Source organism: Chanos chanos, chromosome 6, assembly GCF_902362185.1.
Source record: "Chanos chanos chromosome 6, fChaCha1.1, whole genome shotgun sequence".
NCBI classification, from domain to species: domain Eukaryota; kingdom Metazoa; phylum Chordata; class Actinopteri; order Gonorynchiformes; family Chanidae; genus Chanos; species Chanos chanos.
Genome location: NC_044500.1, coordinates 17,901,099 through 17,919,596, shown reverse-complemented (window position 1 = coordinate 17,919,596; position 18,498 = coordinate 17,901,099). Strand labels below are relative to the sequence as shown.

General features: G+C 39.8%; 1 protein-coding gene across 1 annotated transcript in view; it reads right to left on the bottom strand.

The window, feature by feature from the left end:
- The window catches only part of dph1 (diphthamide biosynthesis 1), a 49,790-nt gene extending 33,005 nt beyond the window's left edge, over positions 1–16,785 (bottom strand). The window contains exons 1-3 of the mRNA XM_030777739.1: positions 16,716–16,785; positions 16,029–16,178; positions 7,033–7,096 (exon numbers count right to left, since the gene is read on the bottom strand). Coding sequence (XP_030633599.1) covers positions 7,033–7,096; positions 16,029–16,178; positions 16,716–16,767 — 266 coding nt within the window. The 5' untranslated portion in view covers positions 16,768–16,785. The remainder of the gene's footprint in view (positions 1–7,032; positions 7,097–16,028; positions 16,179–16,715) is intronic.
- Positions 16,786–18,498: the final 1,713 nt, after the last annotated feature.

The window sequence follows — 18,498 nt, the reverse complement described above, 5'->3', positions numbered from 1 at the left end:
ACCTGATGCCCCTTTCTGTTATTATGGTTACTGAACCACTGCACAGGTAGCCTTGCCCCAAAGGTTTCATACACACAAAAAACAACAGTAATTATCTCCTTCTCATTAGTGATAGAAACCACGTTAGAAAAAAAAGTGTTTCCTCAGACATTAAAAAATCAGAGCAAAATGCAGATCAAAGCTTTTGAACACATGCCATTTTCAACAGGATGGTGAAAAATACAGTCGGCTATTTCCATTTAGTGGCATGAAACTGAATATGGTCCATGTTTTAGCCTTTTTTCTTTAACTGCAGTTATATAAAATTGCAATCTGCAGCTGCAGGTGATATAAAATTGACAAGATTTGTATGTTTGATGCAGGTTTTTTTCATGGAGACTGCATTTCTTTCCTCTAGGAGAAATGAGTGTCACTGAGAATGTTTCCCTGCTCTCTCTGTCCTCATAGGGTTTTAAACTAGGGGACTGACTTTAAGAGGTTTGCCCCATTAGCAGGTAAACATTGAATGAAGTTCATACAAGTATTGTTGGCTGTGGTAAAACAGCTGTCACTGCATTAGAGCCATGGAGACATATGGCGGCTTGTCAAAACCAGTATCACTGCATTCTCTGTTAACAGGAGAAAAACCAGTGTCACTGCATTCTTTGTTAACAGGAAAAAAACCAGTGTAACTGCATTCTCTGTTAACAGGAGAAAAAACAGTATCACTGTATTCTCTGTTAATAGGAGAAAAACCAGTGTCACTGCATTCTCTGTTAACAGGAGAAAAAACAGTATCACTGCATTCTCTGTTAACAGGAGAAAAACCAGTGTCACTGCATTCTCTGTTAACAGGAGAAAAACCAGTGTCACTGCATTCTCTGTTAACAGGAGAAAAACCAGTGTCACTGCATTCTCTGTTAACAGGAGAAAAACAAGTGTCACTGCATTCTCTGTTAACAGGAGAAAAAACAGTATCACTGCATTCTCTGTTAACAGGAGAAAAAACAGTATCACTGCATTCTCTGTTAACAGGAGAAAAACCAGGATGTGTAACAGGCTTGAAACTAATAATTTAACGCCATTCTTCAAAATTATACAAAAAATGACTAGAAGACAAATTGATGAGATATGAAGTATAAAATATCAACACAAAAAGCTTTTTGTTACATAGGCTCGCAACATTATGAAGCTAGGTATGGGTGTATTGTGTATCATTCATAGCATTCCTCTGTCCCTACCAGGATAATATGAGTATGTGTGTGTGTGTATTTGCTGAGGCAAGAGGTTTATCAATAAGAAGAAAAAAAACGTGTTGTGGTTCAGCGTGCTTTTTGCCACTGTGTGCATGTCAGTGCATACGTTCTCTCACTCACACTCTGTGTGTGTCTGTGTGTGTGTAATATTCTGTTATATTGAGTGGTGAGAGCTGCTACTATTCTACACAAGGGGTCATTCTCCATTAGTTGGTGTGAGTGTGTATTGTGGGAACCTAATGCCCACACTCAGATGTCAGAGCATGGCTGTTATATTACTGCTTTAGTCTCAGTCTCCTGCATACACATACGCATCTCTCATGAGGAGTGCACCTCCCTGCCCCTGTGGAGGAGTTCTCCATCCGTGATGAGGAGAAAAATGAGCTTTTGCCATATCTTTGACTTTGGTGTGGATCATGAAGGTGTTTTTCTCTCTCTCTCTCTCTCTCATTCATTTACCCTTCCTGCATGTCTGTGAATGTACATGAATATACAGTACATGTATGAATCTCTCTCACTTTCTCTATAGGAATGTGTCATGTTGGTGTTTATTTCTCTCTCTCTGCAGGAATGTGTAATATCTGTGTGTGTGTGTGTGTGTGTGTGTGTGTGTGTGCACGCGTGGTGTGTATTAACTCGAGCTAAGCTGTGAATATAAGCAGCTTGCTCATATCACGACTTAAAAACTCATCCTGTTCTATCTCCTTACGCTGTAGCCAGCTTTCCCCGCTGCCAACCTACCGATGCTGGCGCACACGCCCGACCTGAACCTCGTCCGCTGCCACTCATCACATTACACACGTCACATGCCTTCCCTAGGCCACAGTATCCAACAAAACCCTCAAATAAGTGCACATAGCGCAAGAGAGGTGAGAGCCGGTCAAATACATTTTTTTTTCCTGGTAGAGATTATACAATGAACCAAGCCTCCCACTTATCTCTCTCTCTCTCTCGCTCTCTCTCTCTTACACATTCACTCACTCTCTCTCCTTCTCTCTCACAATCTCTCTGTCTATCCCTTGAATCTCTTCAGTGCCTGCTGCTGAGAGGTTTTATCTGAAGCAATACTGGACATTGTCCACATTCAAAGGCACCATGACCCTAAGTAAACTCACAATTGCGTGATACACCGGTGACCAATTGATTAAGTCTGTCTTTCATCAGAGCACGAAGGCCGGTGCGTTGGTTTGTCCGCTTGCTTTGATGTGCATTAGAACAGCTAGAACCGACCTATCACAGTGGTTTTAAATGTGCCATCTATAATGTGTGCAACAGAATGTGTGTGTTTTTTTTAATTCTACTCTCTTTTTGATGTGTGTATGTGTGTTTTTCTTAATTCCACTCTCTTTTTGATGTGTGTGTGTGTCTGTGTGTGTTTTAAATTCTACTCTCTTTTTGATGTGTGGGTTTTTTACCCCCTTTTTAAAAAAAAATTCTACTCTCTTTTTGATGTGTGGGTTTTTTCCCTTTTTTAAAAAAAAATTCTACTCTCTTTTTAATGTGTGGGTTTTTCTTTTTTTATTCTACTCTCTTTTTGATGTGTGGGTTTTTCCTTTTTTTTAAATTCTATTCTCTTTTTGATGAGGGTGTTTTTCCTTTTTTTAAAATTCTACTCTCTTTTTGACGTGTGGTTTTTTCCCCCTTTTTTAAAAAAATTTTACTCTCTTTTTGATGTGTGGGTTTTTTCCCTTTTTTTAAAAAAAAAAATTGTACTCTCTTTTTGATCTTTGGGTTTTTTCCATTTTTTAAAATAAATTTCTACTCTCTTTTTGATGTGTGAGTTTTTCCTTTTTTTTAAAAAAAAAAAAAATTCTACTCTCTTTTTGATTAGGTTGTTTTTCCTTTTTTTTAATTCCACTCTCTTTTTGATGAGTGGGTTTGTCTTTTTTTTAAATTCTACTCTCTTTTTGATGTGTGGGTTTTTCCTTTTTTTAAAAAAAAAAAATTCTACTCTCTTTTTGATTAGGGTGTTTTTCCTTTTTTTTAATTCCACTCTCTTTTTGATGAGTGGGTTTGTCTTTTTTTTTTAAATTCTACTCTCTTTTTGATGTGTGGGTTTTCTTTTTTGTAAATTCTACTCTCTTTTTGATGAGTGGGTTTGTCTTTTTTGTAAATTCTACTCTCTTTGTTTTTTTTTTTAATTCTACCTTTTTGATTTGTGAGAATATTCCCAATATCAAAGAATTCAGCCATCAGAAATAACACTGGACAACCAATAATCTATACAAGAGATGCAATACATCGTTGGTTTATGTCTTGTTGTTCCCAAACATTTATCAGTGCAAACAACACTGAATGTGAGTACATGACTTCAAAAGCAGTCAAGACCTTCACTGCTATTTATAGCAGACAAATGTCTTTCAGCCACTGGCCAAAGCCTTGGGGACATGTTTAAAGTATTAATAGGGGTGTTACAATATGCCAACGCCAAGGTTCGGTACGCACCTCGGTTTTGAAGTCACGGTTCAGGACGGTTTTGGTACAGTGAAAAAAGACATGCAAAACATGAAATATCCTGTCATTTAATATGAATTTATTTGTAAACTTATAAACTTACACAAACTTGTAAACAATGGCAAACTGACTGCCCATAATTTCCAGTTTGCTCTCCACTCTGTTTTTTCCTTGTACCGGTAATATTCACATTTGGACGATGCCGTCTCAAATGAGATCATCTTTGACGTACTGCCAGCAACATACCCGATTTCAGTTTAACAATGCCAGCATGCTGGCTTTGTCTTATCCACTTGCCTTTGCCTATTGCTACTGTAGTTCACTGGAAAACTGAAATGTTCCCAAACAGAGGACCTTAAGAATACAGGAGGGTCCTGAAGCTCTGGCTTTATGGTTGCCATACTTACGAGGCTGCGTCATTTAACATGTGCTAATTCAGTTGCTATGTTACGGCTCCATTATGGAATCGGAGAGGAAACCAGGTTTTTAATTTTAGTTCCGCATACAGAAATGTAGAAGAGAGGGCACACTGTATCTTGTCAAGTATCACTTTATTCACTGACATTTCGGTCGACTGACCATCAGAGCATAAAAAAGTTATGCGCGTAATGTGCGTGGTTACAGGTAGACTATATTCACTCGGATCACAAAGCGCACCAAACCGAACATCCTGCACCAAATATGTGTACCGTTATACCCCTAACACAAAATATACAAACTGACATAACTTTAAATAGAATAATAATTTAATGACGTACATGTGTTATAATGTTAACTGTGAAATGAAAAATGAGTTTTGTTACATTAGTAACGTAATGAGAGCTGAACAGGCTGCACCTGCAGCAGTTGGCAGCGTTTTCCAGAACCGCGACACGAGACCGTGGACGTTTGTATCGCGGTTTCGGTCTCCGTTTCAGAACCGTTACACCCTTAAGTATTAGCATATCCAGAAGCCACAGCTGTGGACGACTGGCCTTTAAAATGCATGTTTACCTATCACTGGCCACATTCATCTTGCAGTATGAGTCAAAAATCTCTGGACATGCTAAAATTGTTCTAATCAGCGTATTAGAAGCCCAGACGTTAGCTTGGGGAACTATCTTTGGTATATCTGTTCAATGAAACACAGGGGTGTGATCAGGAGATGAGAGAGAGAGAGAGACGGAAAAAGTGAGTTGAGAGGACGGAGTAAGGGGGAGGGGGGGTGTTAAGGATTAGAGAGGTGTGGGGGCGTGGGGAGGAGAGAGGGGAGCTTATGGAAAGTAATTAGTGGTCTTGTAATTGCTCTCGTTAGAAGCATTTAGGAAAGGCTTGGAATGAGAATGTTGCCAATGTTAAGCCCAGACGCCGGAGAACGGCATCACTCAAAATTGATCACAGCGCCGCATGCTGATAAGAGCAAGTTTATCAAACACAGTAAGGCTGGATACAGTCACTCAGAGAGAGAGAGAGAGAGAGAGAGAGAGAGAGAGAGAGAGAAAGAGCAAGAGCAAGTCAGTGTGTATGTGTGTGTGTGTGTGTGCATGTGAGGGGGAGGGAGAGAGAGACAGAGTGCAAGGGAGAGAAAAGAATAGTTAGGGATGGAAAGATTAAAGGAAATGGAGGAGGCGTGGCACTAGAAGAGAGATGGAGAGAAAAAGCCAAGAGGGTGAAGAAATAAGAATGGAGTGAAATGAATGGAGCAGATGATTTGAGCAGAGAGGTCTGAGAGAAGAGAGAGGGGAAAAGGCAGAGTAGATTATAGCATAGTTACAGTGTCTTATATGCACACACACCTGCCAGACACAAATGAGCTCCACTCATATGCTTCAGCACAAACAGGTAAACATTCAAAAACAAGTTAGAAACATGATAATTTGCCCGTTTTTCTATGCGGTTCATTTTCTCTCCTGTTTCTGTCTGTCTTATACGATTATCCTGATTCAAGTCACTTCACTGGCAGGTAAGCATGGGATCCTGACATGCTCATGGCTTTTTGCACAGATTTATTTCTGGTTAGTGAAAATGTTGTGTAGTTTCTTCCTGTGACTATTTGGCTTCAAACCTGAGGCTAAACTGATCCATCAGTGACATCCATCTAAGAAGCTTTTTTTTTTTTTTTTCTCCAGCGTGCCAACCTCATTAGTATTGAACAGACATTCAGAGAAGAATCTGCTTATGCTGTGGAATGCCGGAATGTTCTTCATAAGAACAGGAGGGATTGGAAATCCCGTGAGAGGGAAAGAAAGGAACGGAATGATTAATGAGAAGATAGCGACGACTAACAATACCAGCAGCAAAAAACCTCGCATAGGCACACACTCCTCCGACTCACACGCACACACACAAGCACAAACACAAGCACACGCACGCACGCCGCACGCACGCACGCACGCACACTCACACACACACACACACACACACACACACACACACACACACACACACACTCACACACAGATACATCTTCCTCCCTGAAGGGCTGAAAGCATATTGTCGATGTGTACTAGATTTAACAGTGCTGCATTTTTCATTGCTCGGTTTACGCTGGACAAGGCCAATATTAGCCTGTGTCAAACAACATTAGCCGTGGAAGTTGTAGCCTTTTTTTTTCTGGTTCAAAACAGTGTGTGTGTGTGTGTGTGTGTGTGTGTGTATGTGTGTGTGTGTGCGTGTATGATATAGTGCATATATATAACGAGATCTGTATGGACGATAATAAGCTGTAATTAAGAAGAAAAATGGTTTTGCCCTCCTCAAGCTGTTAACGAATGAGATGGTGATGGCTCTATTGGCATTAGCGATCCTGTCTAATTTTCTGCTGTGCTCCAGATGCAGGACCGCGGCAGGGAGAATTATGATAACACTTGCACATTTAATGACCAACGGGTTGCTGTGGCGACACTCACTTTCACTTTTTGGCCTCAACTTATCAAAGACAGATAGAGGCTGGATTTCTAATAACCTAAATAAAGTCGAAACTCTCCCACTCAAGCTCACACTGTGCCTTCAAGCTTCGAGTTCTGTCGAGCGATGGTAAACCGCAACTCTGCTGCGAACGCACCCACAAACTTTCCGACTCCGGGCCTTGATTTCACGTTGAGACCTCAACCCGAAGAGCGGGAGCTGTCTGGATGCCGTCAGCACAAAAAAAAAAAAATCCCAATTCCCCCCTCTGAAACCGATATTTACACTCTCTGGCCTCCATTTGAAGGACGAGCGTGTTCTGGACCTTCCGTCTGGAACCATCCCAGACTTCACCCGCCCTATTCAAATGAGCTCAGGTCAGCCTAACAGGTTTGAAATCCCCCCAGTGAGGGTGGAGAGTGAGGAGTCTGTCAGGTGAAGGAGGGTGTGCACATACCTCTCAATGATGTCAGCGATCACACAGGCAAACATCTGCAGTCCCTCCGGCAGCTGTAAGGCCACTACGAAAGCAAAAGAGGCAGATCTCAGATCAGAATTAAACAGCAAGGTTTCTGTAACAGTACCACACATGTATAAACACATATACACATACACACAGACTTTGTGGGTGTATGGATAATCGGTAACTCTTTATTTTACAAGTAAGTACATAGAAGTAAGTAAGTAAGTACACGGAAACCTACTAGGAAACTAGATGGCAACAACCCCGACCCAAACCCTAACTATCTATAGTTTCCTAGTAGGTTTCCATGTACTTCCTAGATAATAACTTAGTACTTACTATACATTTCTATTAGGTACTTTCCAAATAATTATATTTTGTTACCATCTAGTTTACTAGTAGGTTTCCATGTACTTCCCAGGAAATTATTTAGTACTTCCTATCCATTTTTTGGCACTTTCCTAATAACTGTATTTTTATTACCATCTCATTTTCTAGTAAATACCTAGTAATTAGCGGACTGTAAAATGAAGTGTTACTGAATAATCTTAATGACAAATGCTGCCGGAGATTTTAGACTGCCGTCTTCTTGAGTGTTTAAAAGCGGTTGAAAATATTTCAAACATCTTGACATTTAAGAAATCATTTCTTAATGATTTCATATCTAACACATCACATCTCATTCATTGAAAGTTTTCACAGGTGCTAAATTTACACTTGATTTTTCTTCAAGCAAGATGATACAAATGCAAATGGAAAAAAACAAAACGGCAACAATAAATAAAGAGAAAAAAAAAGTGTGTGTATATATATATATATATATATATATATAAGCGATGTTATAAAGCTATGTTGGTCATGCTGTGCTGTCTCATTTTAGAAATGCTACAGAAATTCAAACAGAAATTGTAGAAATTAAGTTCAATTAAAGTCACCCACACATAAAAAACAAAACTGAATAAAAACAAAGAATATCAAAGACAGTGATGTTTAAAGAATGAGAAGCTGCAGAACGGCGTGTTTATAGTTCAGATTTGGTTTGAACCATGAAGAAAAATCAATTTAACACTGTAGGGGCAGTGACTGGTGGAGGCTTTAGCTAGAAATGTCCTTACAGTCAAACTCGTAAATAATACAAAAATGAATCTGATCCCCCCCCCTCCCACCAGTTAAAACACAAAAAAGAAGAACTGCATAAAGGCAAGAGAAAGACCAGACCTTCTTCTCATTAAAAAAAAAAAAAAATCATAAAGTAAGGATGAATTCGTAAAAGGATGAACAAAGAATGAGACTTAAAATCCGTTGATTAAAAATGATCTTTATGATGCTCTCTTTGTGTATCAGCTTTCACTACGATGATGAAAGAGGATATGTGGGTTTAGAAGATGCGATTAACCTCAGATGAGCGAGATCTGCGTGGCTCCAGTGTGGAAAAGTTTGAGGAAGCTGTGTAAAGATAATTTAATCTTCGGTGCTTTCATTGCCTTGTTTAAAAATAATGCAATATTCCATTACATTGTAATTATGCAAATCGTTGGAGTATGACGCGTATATTGATACATGCAATAAAAAAAAAAATTGCACACAGACACAGTAATCCTACACAAATACCATTACAAATTAACAAACACGCAGACAATACTGGTCTAATCCAATGAGATCGTGACCTTGTGTAAAACGGACGTTTAATGTGACAATAATCTCTTCGGATTTCATGACCAGCGGGTTTTGTCAAACAATGTTAATAAACAGCACTGAACCAGATTCCTGTTTGAACAACACTGAAGGGGTTTTTTTTTTGTTCCTTCAATAAGCTCCAACATCATGGGGAGCCAATGCGGTTGTCTTGGAAACAGACTGATGTCCTTCTATCGGCACAGTTACATGTGTTACGCATACTTAAGTTCTGGATAATTCAAGTAAATTTAGACAAAGGAATAAGCAGCTGTGTTAAAAAGTTATTGCGCTTTTCAAGACGCAGTCATTACAAAATAGTCTGACAGCGTCTTGTTTTTCAGATGATAACCCTTATGACACAGTACAACAGTGTCCTTTTCTGAGTGCTGAGGTGCGGACTCCACAGATAAGAATCACACCTTTTATGATAAACGTGGATGTCTAACTTGTCACAGAAATGACAGACCTTAGTAAAAAAAGAAGTCCGTTCAATAATCAAATCTGTGTCGAGATGAGGACTCAGCGTCTAAAGCAGTAACTTAGGACACAGCATGTGTATCATATTGCATGGGTGTTAATGAACATAACAAGTTCTACATCGTGGTAATGACACAACAAATTTCACCAGTGTGAAACAGCCTCCGGGTGCTTCATATAACTCCACAAACGCTCTCGGAGTTCATTTAGTCCTCGCGAACTTGTTTCGTGCTACTGATACATCATAACAAACATTTGTTTAATTAAACATGATAATGACCCTCTCTCTGAGACTTCAAACAAACCACTTCATATAGTTTACACCAGTGAAAAAAGCAGTCTCTCGCACACAGACCTTGTTAATGTCAAGGTCACATATCCACTCATTCTTCATTAGAAAACAGTGAATTCTGTGCAGCAGCCAAAGAGCTGCTGGCCTTCATGAGGAAAGAATCGATATGCAGAGGCAGGTTAAACATGTTCCAACCCCTATACACTGCATCAACATATCCATAAAGTACATTTATATATATACTGTCTAATGAAGTGTGGGGAACATGCCTCTATAAGCAGTAGCTGGGAGGGAAAGGCAGTGAAGGAGTAAAGGGGGGGAAAAAACAGCCAAAGCACTCAGTCATGAGTGGTCTGATGGAGGAGTGTGGCCGTGAGTGGTGATGGATCACGGAGTGAGGGGGAGTGCGCCGGGGTATGCGTCTTTTCGATGAAAGGTTAAAAGATTGGCCCTGTTTCAGAACGGACAGACAGAGACAGGTCATTACCTGAAAAAGGGCGAGTTTATTAAGAGTAAAAGGTTATTCAGCTCAGCCCCGCTCTGCCCTGACAAATCGCTCCGTCCGATCCGTCCGCTCGACGGACGGGGAGCTCCGGAGCGCCTCCAGGCTGCCGTCCGGCAACGGTGCCTAGCAGGACAGCGTTCGGAACGCCAAGATTCCGTAAATGTCATACCAGCGCAATGAAATGCCAACGTGCCAGAGGAAGCGAAAGACGGGAAGAATAAAGGGAGAACGAAAGACATGAAGAGAGAACATGAACTCCTGCAAACTGCATGTTTAGTCCTTACACACAGGCTGAGACACGAGAAATAAACAGTCCAAATGTCAGATGATATAAAGAGTGCTGACGGGACCTGGAGAGCAGTGTGTGGGCAAAGCGATTTGGCCATCTTTCACATTTTTGTGATGTGGCATGGTTTTAGCTGCTAGCTTCAGCAGCTTCAGTTGGCTGTGGAGGGACAGTTAGCTAAACAAACTCACATATTGGAAACAAAGACCTTTTTTGGCTCCACATGCATTTAGCACCAAATTGTTCTGCAATACTTTTGTTAGTAAACATAACCTACTTTTCCACTGGGTATGGACTAACATAACATAAAAAACTAAACAAACATTGTGATAGTATTCACCCTTGTTGCAAGTTATTATTCCAATCTAGAAGTGCCTTAAAACAGCTACAGGTTCTGGCTTACTTAACACGCTGAAGCAACAATATTTCAAAAGAGCCAAGCTCCCTCACCCAAATAGATGTAGTATGCACTGCACCACGAGTTTTGTGTACAGTTACCATTTGTCTACAGGTACAGCCCTGATATTTAGATTGCTGATTTTCTTTTTGACTTTGAATGTCATTAGGAGAAACCAAAATCTCTCTGAATTAGGGAAATCGGTGTGTGAGGTGTTAATTTTAAAAAAAACCTGTGTCAGTTTGTAAATGAAAGCAGCAGGAATAAACCTGCGGAGAAACACGTCGACATTTCAGTTCCACGCGGGGCATTTGATAAATTCACAGCCGTGACACTCTCATGGCAACAGGTCTTCTCCATCTCTACCCTGCCAAGCTACCACACAGCTTAACTTAATCTTTATAATCATCAGATTATTAGTACTGGGGACGTGAAAGGCAATGCGAAAGCGATGGAGAGAAGACATGGTGTGAAAAAAAGGCAGACTGACTGATCTACGACCATTTTTTTTTTTTTTTGCAGTTCTGCAGAGCTGATGAAATTAATTGAGGGAAAACCGTAAATTATTTTGAGGAGGAAAGTCGCTACAAAATGAGTTTAAGGTCAATGTTTATTAGCCAATTTTTTCACCACCCAGAGAGAATTGTACGAGAGCTGGCCAAAAACACGGTCTTGTGCGGCGGGGCAAACATGCCTTCCTAGAGCGTGCAGAGACAGAATGCTAAAAACGCATGTGCGTGGTTTTATTTGGGTGGATGGTAATTCTGAGTGAGGACAGACGAAAGATCTTGCATGCTTTTTGGAATCTGCACAAAAATTCAAAATTTCACCATTCAAATGAGGCAGCTGTAATCTAATGTTTTTTTCCCCCCACTTAAGATCACATTAACGCGGCTGCACGACCAACCACCCGGTGCTCAGAGACCCCGGCCGACTGGGAACGGAATATTCTTCAGTTCAGTTCAGTCTTTTTTGAGAAACCTTTCACCAGAAAAATCAGGTGCTGGAACCTGTGGTGCACGGTGCTGCAGCTGCAAAAACATTCAGAAATACAGACACCCACTGAGAAATACAACAAACCTGCCCCTGTATAAAAAATGAAACTGCATTTTATATAGTGGTAGAGCAGCCATATTTCCACATATGAATAATGTGTGAATATTGCCATACAGTGTACAGACTGAATTAGAGATATGATACACAACGTTTTACAGTATGGACCTGAATGCAAATGATCAGTCTGTGGGAAAACGTTGTCAAAATGTGATAAATTGCCTTTTTTTTATGTACCCCTTCATGGGTTCGTTTGACCTAACTGTCTGGAGTTCATATATTTGTTGTTAGAAAGTTGTGAAGTATTTCATTTTGCCTGGGCTGTAGAATTCCTGGGTTGTATGGTCTCCGAGCAAGATGTTTTTCAGTATCATTCCAGTCCATGTATATATCTGATTCAAAAACCCAATACTATATCAGATGTGTATTTTTGGAACTCTTAGACATACTCTAAGTCAAATTCACACACTTTTGGCAGGACAACTTTTCAATTTTATCAGAAATAGCAATGTTTTTGGTTGACTTCACAGAAAAAAAAAAATCAACACAACCAAAACAGAGCAAAACAGATGGCAGCTGGGACAGAGAGAGATAGTGTGAGGTAAAGTGAAGTGCAGTCGATAAGGTGATCTTTGCCCTCAAACCCCATAAAGAGAGAGAAAGACGGGGGGGGGGGGGGGGGGGGGGGGGGGGGGGGGGGGGGGGCAGAAATAGGGAGAGGGAGGGAGAGAGAGAGAGAGGGAGAGAAAGAGAGAGAGAGGTGCTTTTTAATGGAAGCATAACACTACAAAGACACAGACAGATTGTAGCATTCCACTCTAGACCCTTTGGGAGCGCTCAGTGAGGACAGCCTGCCGCCTGCTAGCACATTCACAGGATGAAACACTTGTTTGTTGTCATTGACATCAAGAGGAGCTTGAAATTGGGCATTTCTGCTTATTGTTATCAAGGCACATTGTTAAGAACTTGGCGCTAATTTGGCTTCGGAAAAATCCCCTTTCGGCCTTATGCCCTCACTTTCCGAATGGATTTAACAGTCGGCGTGTTTACTGACATCCCAGGATTCAGGACCCCGTTCTGTCTTTTGTTGTTCCCTCCCTATCTTTCTTTTTCTCTCTTTCTCTTGCGCGGCTAGCTGCGATCGTTCGTCTCGACTCGGACTCAAAAAAAAAGGAAAAAAAAAAAGAAAGAAAAAATAAATCAGTTGGTCGTCAGTCTGGGTTCTAAAATTATTTGTGTGCTTCAATTATGTTTTTGCATTGTTTGTTGGACGGAGCTGCGTCCTGTAAAATACACTTAAGCCGATAGCACTTTGAGTTTATAAGATTCTGTTATGTTGAAATAAACTGATCTAATTTCATGCTTTTTTTTTCGACATAACAGAATTATTTGGCAAACATGTTGTTCTAAAAAGAAAAGAGCTTCTCATTTAAACATAAGTAGGTTAAGTCGCTATTAAGAGAAAACGCGCTGGGTTTTTTTTGTTGTTGTTTTTTTTTGTAGACAGAAGTATGTTAATTTGTTATAGCGAGAAAATATCTTGTTATTCCCATGTAAGTGAATTAAGTCTTATTATTCCAATTTCTAATCATTCCCTTTCCATAAGCCCTTGTTGAGGACGGCGTCTTTTCATTAACTGTTTTTTTTTTTTCTTTTTTAAATTTAGAATTAAAACAAAAGTTGAAATTTACATAGTAGGAACCTTGTCAGCACCACTGATTTTCATCACTGAAATCAGATTCTCTCTCTCTCTTTCTCTCCCTCTCACTGCCAAATAAAAGCAGAAAAACGAGGGTGCAGGCTACGATGGCCGACACAGATGGGCCTTCATAGCATCCCACATGATCCAAGATCTTTAAGTCACAATCTGTGAAGTCTAGAAAAATCAAAGGAATGAAGGTCCATTACTGCCTACAGAGGGGTGCTATGCAAATTTGGTGGGTGGGCTAACCACGCTAACCTATACTAACATATGCTACCCATGAAAAAAGTGAGGAAGATGCTCTGTTCACTAATAACGAGTGAAAGGGTGTGAAAGTCTCTGAAGAAATGTGATGGGCAGTGTGATGGATACAGGAAATCCGAGGCTGTTGTAAACAGTAATGATCTTCGCAGGTACAGTTTATCAAATTAATGTAAACATCTCATGAATATGTTGTGTTGGATATTTAATTTTAATTAATCAGTTGGAGTGACACTTGCTTATTTCAGTTGAGCGTAAGAGTAAATTGAAATTAATTGGAACAGCAGAAGTGAAAAAAAAAAAAAAAAATCTGCCAAATTATACCAACCTTATTAAAGCTTCTCAAAAAATCTGACTGAAATAACTGTTGCACAAGAGCTCTGCACATTTGCACGAATATAACAAACGTCATCAGAACGGCTTGATTTCATAACTGAACTATTAAAAGAACAAACGGCATTGTGGGTTAGGACAGCATGGTTCTCAGCATTACTGTGAGAATGAATAGCCTGGTCTGTGAGGTCAGGCGTTAGTGGTTTACAGTAAAAACTTCAGGACGCTGCAACAGTTTTCTTTACCAGGACCAGGTCCTGCCAAGCCCCCCTCACATCACCCTGGCCTACAAGAACCAGTACTCAGTGTACTGATCCAGCTCAGCGAACGTTAGAAATATACCAAGTTTGACATCTACTTGTTTTTTATGATGTACAGAATAGATGAGTGACATTATATAGTAACAGAAGTGTAAAAGTATAATGGGTAATAGGCGATGTCTAATGAGGGAAAAGTTGGAACAAAAACCGAATCTACTTAAAAAAAAAAAAAAAGTGTCATAAATTCATAACATCTGACTACAAAATACTGCCATTCATCAATCACTGTAAACTGTGGGTGAAAATAAATTAGAATATGTTCAACTTACAATATAATGTTATAGTCGTACATTTAAGATATATAAATATGTATTTAAGATACATTCTGTATTTTAAGGCACAGACAAAGTGTGCCTCTCTTCAAGGGCACAAGCTTTTCAAACTCAAGGCAATTCAGCCTCAACTTCAAAAGACGCAGCTGTAAGAACAGAGTAGAAAGCATTATCATAATTAAACACATTGAGAGTCTAAATGCTGCTACAACTGCTCGCGACTGTGAAAAGTGCACAATTTTCTCCAGCACCAGTAGGGGTAATGGAATCGCTTACGTAAAGGAGGAACACTATGTGCATTAAACTAGGGTCTCATGGAAGAGTGGCTAAAATGATCTTGGCATAAGAGGAAATAGTGTTATCTCTTGCACTGTGATGGCCATCCGCTGCTATGAGATATAAGGTTAAACAGATGAGTGACTCTGAATTTTATAGAGAGAGATGTCTGCCAGTAAGTTGGTGCAAGTATCCCCCATAAGTCAACTGATTGCTAGAGAAAATGTATATGGTCAGATGAATTCGCCATCCCACAGCTCCCAGTAAGTGAACCGGTGGATATGTGGCTTGCAACAACACAAACCTCAGGTCAGGGTGCTTTGTTTCCAATGGTAAGGGGTACTGATGTATTCGGTTTGGTGTGTGCTGCATTTTCCCAAAATAGTTAAGGTCTACTCCACACACTGTCAACACAACTAACAATGTAGTTTCTCATTAAGAAATAGTACCACATTGGAAACTTGTAGAATCAACACAGAGGCCCAGTGAAGCCATTCTGTTTTTAGATCCCAAACCCTGCACTCAGACACCTTCAACACGCATTTTGCTTCTTTAAGCATCTGTCTACATATCTTTTCAATTTAATAAAAAGCATTTTAGAGTTCCACTTGTCAAACAATCAACTCATTAATTAACAGATGTGGTAATGATAACTGTTGTTACACAATCCTGTTGAAAGCTGATGGAGAGCAGTGAGCAAACAGCTAGAGGGCCCATTTAGGCTATTGAGTCAACCACTCCAAACTGTGTTTTAATGGAGAAACTCAGCCACTTCTAGACGGTTTAGCTACATTTGGCTAATTTCTGCAGAACATAAACATTTCACTTTTATTATGCACCACTCAAGAGCAATGCCTATTACTGCAAGGACTGCAATACTTAGTAGATAACAGAAAAAAAATCCCAGAAAGAAATGAAATCTGAAGGATTTCATGTTAAATCACACTAAATGTAAATAAGATAAGTGGAAACCCTCTATACTAAAATGCCGTACGTTACGAAAACACTCTTGACGTTGAAAATGCTGTATTCCATTAAAAAAAAAAAAAGAATATATATATATATATATATATATACACACATGTATGGGCAGTACAACAGACGTTTCTCAAACAGTTAATCCGGGCAGTGCTTCTCACCTCTTTTGGCTTTAGCCTGTCTAATTCGCCAAATTGTTTTGTGGATCTCGAAGTTATAGTTGGCAGGTAGAGCGCGTATAGCCTCTTGAAGGTCTGGATCTGTCAGGATCTCATCCGGAATCTGATTGGCTACACGCCGCGGTCCTCGAACTGTCATCACAGAGAGGGTTCATTAATACCGAATCATACAGGCTAACCAAACTATTCCATATGACAGATCGTTTTCTAACCACTCGTTTAATGACGTGAAACCGTCAGTTTGGTGTTATCAGTCTGAATTCGGCGCATATTCGTTACATTACGTAAACGTTTCATAAAATCAGAGACATGTTTACAAGAAACACACAGCTAGCCATGTTATGAAGCTATGGGTGACTCTGGAGTCATGCGTGCGCTTTCATAGAATATATCCATCTATCCACTTTCATATAAAGAAGGTGACTAATAAAAGACCTCCCTGTATAGTCTGCAGGTATTTCTTTTCCGTAGAGTTCCATAATACCTTGCTTCTTGGAAATGAATCGCTAGTTAGCGATGTCTTGAAAGTAGTCAAAAGAATTTACAAATGTACACCTCTATAAGATGTCATCATCTCATAGATATGGGAATCAGCAAAAAGTGTTTCTCCCCCACGAAATGTTTCGTGATTCTAAGAGGAGGCGGTTGAATTACACAGCTCATATTTACCATTTTGCTTTTTATTCGGGACCACTTCCACTTCACCCATGGGCGCCGCCATTTTCCACTAAACAATTGCACGTGGAAATTGAAAAGGAATCATAAATCGACCACAGAGTTCAGTGCTCTTGGTCGAGTATCGAGATTATCGAACTTGATTTCATTTTCATGGTTGCACAAAATTGATTCGTCTCATTCTTACCGACCTCATCACAGCCAATATAATGAGAAAAAAACATAATGTCGTTTGTTATTGCTTTGTTAAATATTTCAAGGTGAATTTCGCAACGATTCAAAATTGGAATGGTTTCTCCAGTTATCCTTGTGATCATAATAACTGCAAGTTTCCATTCGGGCTGACCATCCATAATTCCTCACTGGGAAAATTGTGTTTCTTTTCATTTTCAATTGCGTCGTTATTTAGATTATGAATAAGTGCCTTCACAACGCCAGTCCCCATTTACCTCCATCTGTGCCACTGCTGCTCTGTGTGAGTCTGGCTGTGAATGAAGAGGGAAGTGAAGAAATGACTCATTCCTCTCCTTCCACTGATCCAATCAGAGGTGGGAATATTCTAACACTAAGCAAAATTATGTCACATACTTAGGGGAACATGCCAAAAACATTTCACTATTCCTGAGAACGAGCTCACGTGACATTTATATAAGAGATTTTTCTCCTTTTAAGACCTATTTGGGCTTTCAGAAGAAGGTATAAAGTAATAGCATATCCAGCGGAAAGTAAGTATCATCTGAGAGAAAACAAGGATTACATACTGTACGAAAGTCGCTTCACAGAAAAACGGACTCTGTCTACGAAAAAGAGCCCTGCTTATCAAACTCGACGATTAATACTGTGCGTGGATGCATGTGTGTGTGCAGAGACTCCAGTTGGCACCAGAAGCTTTGTAGAGTTGACAGGAACTAATTACCACAATAATGACTGAGAAACAACAACAGGGAATCTTGTCTTATCTGTTTTGTTCCCAGTATGAACCCAACGGATATTAATAAAACCTGACATTTAAGACTGTAAAACACACACACACACACACACACACACACACACACACACACACACTTTGGACGACTGACATGGTAAGTTACAAAGTGAGGAACACAACTTTCCATTTTTCTGTAAATGAACTTATTATGGTCCTATTGTTTGGTCGCTCTGTAGTTCGTTAATTGAGAGGTAACATGTGCATCACCTCCTATTGACGGTTTGACTGGCCACGCTCACATAAAAATATTTTCAAAGGTTGGAGATGATTTGAAAAGTTTTTTGTTTGGGGAAAATTGCGAATTGTAAGGCTATTCTGGAATAATGATCAGTCAGGAACAAAGTGATGGACTCCCCTAAAGATGAGCGAGGAGGCCGTAAAGAATAGACAAGATGAATAAATACTTCTGCATGGAAAACTATGTTATTTTATTCTAATACAATGCTCCTGTAAACACCCATCGCATGATGAGTATCGAGTGTAAATATCAGTATTTGTGTATATAAATAAATATTTCATGACAAGTCAAATTTCACGACAGGCTACAATACCGTGCACAATAACTACAATCCTACTGTCCTTCAACATAGCCATTTGTGTGTGTGTGTGTGTGTGTGTGTGTGTCTGGCGAGGCAGACACACAGTGACGGTGACACTGAGTTTAACAGCGGCTGAACATGACATGTCAGTTTTGCTGTTAGTGGTTCGCTGTTTACGACGAATAAAGTATTTAAATACTTTTTTTTTATTAGACTTTATCACTCTAAATTGACAGTTGAGCCAAGACAC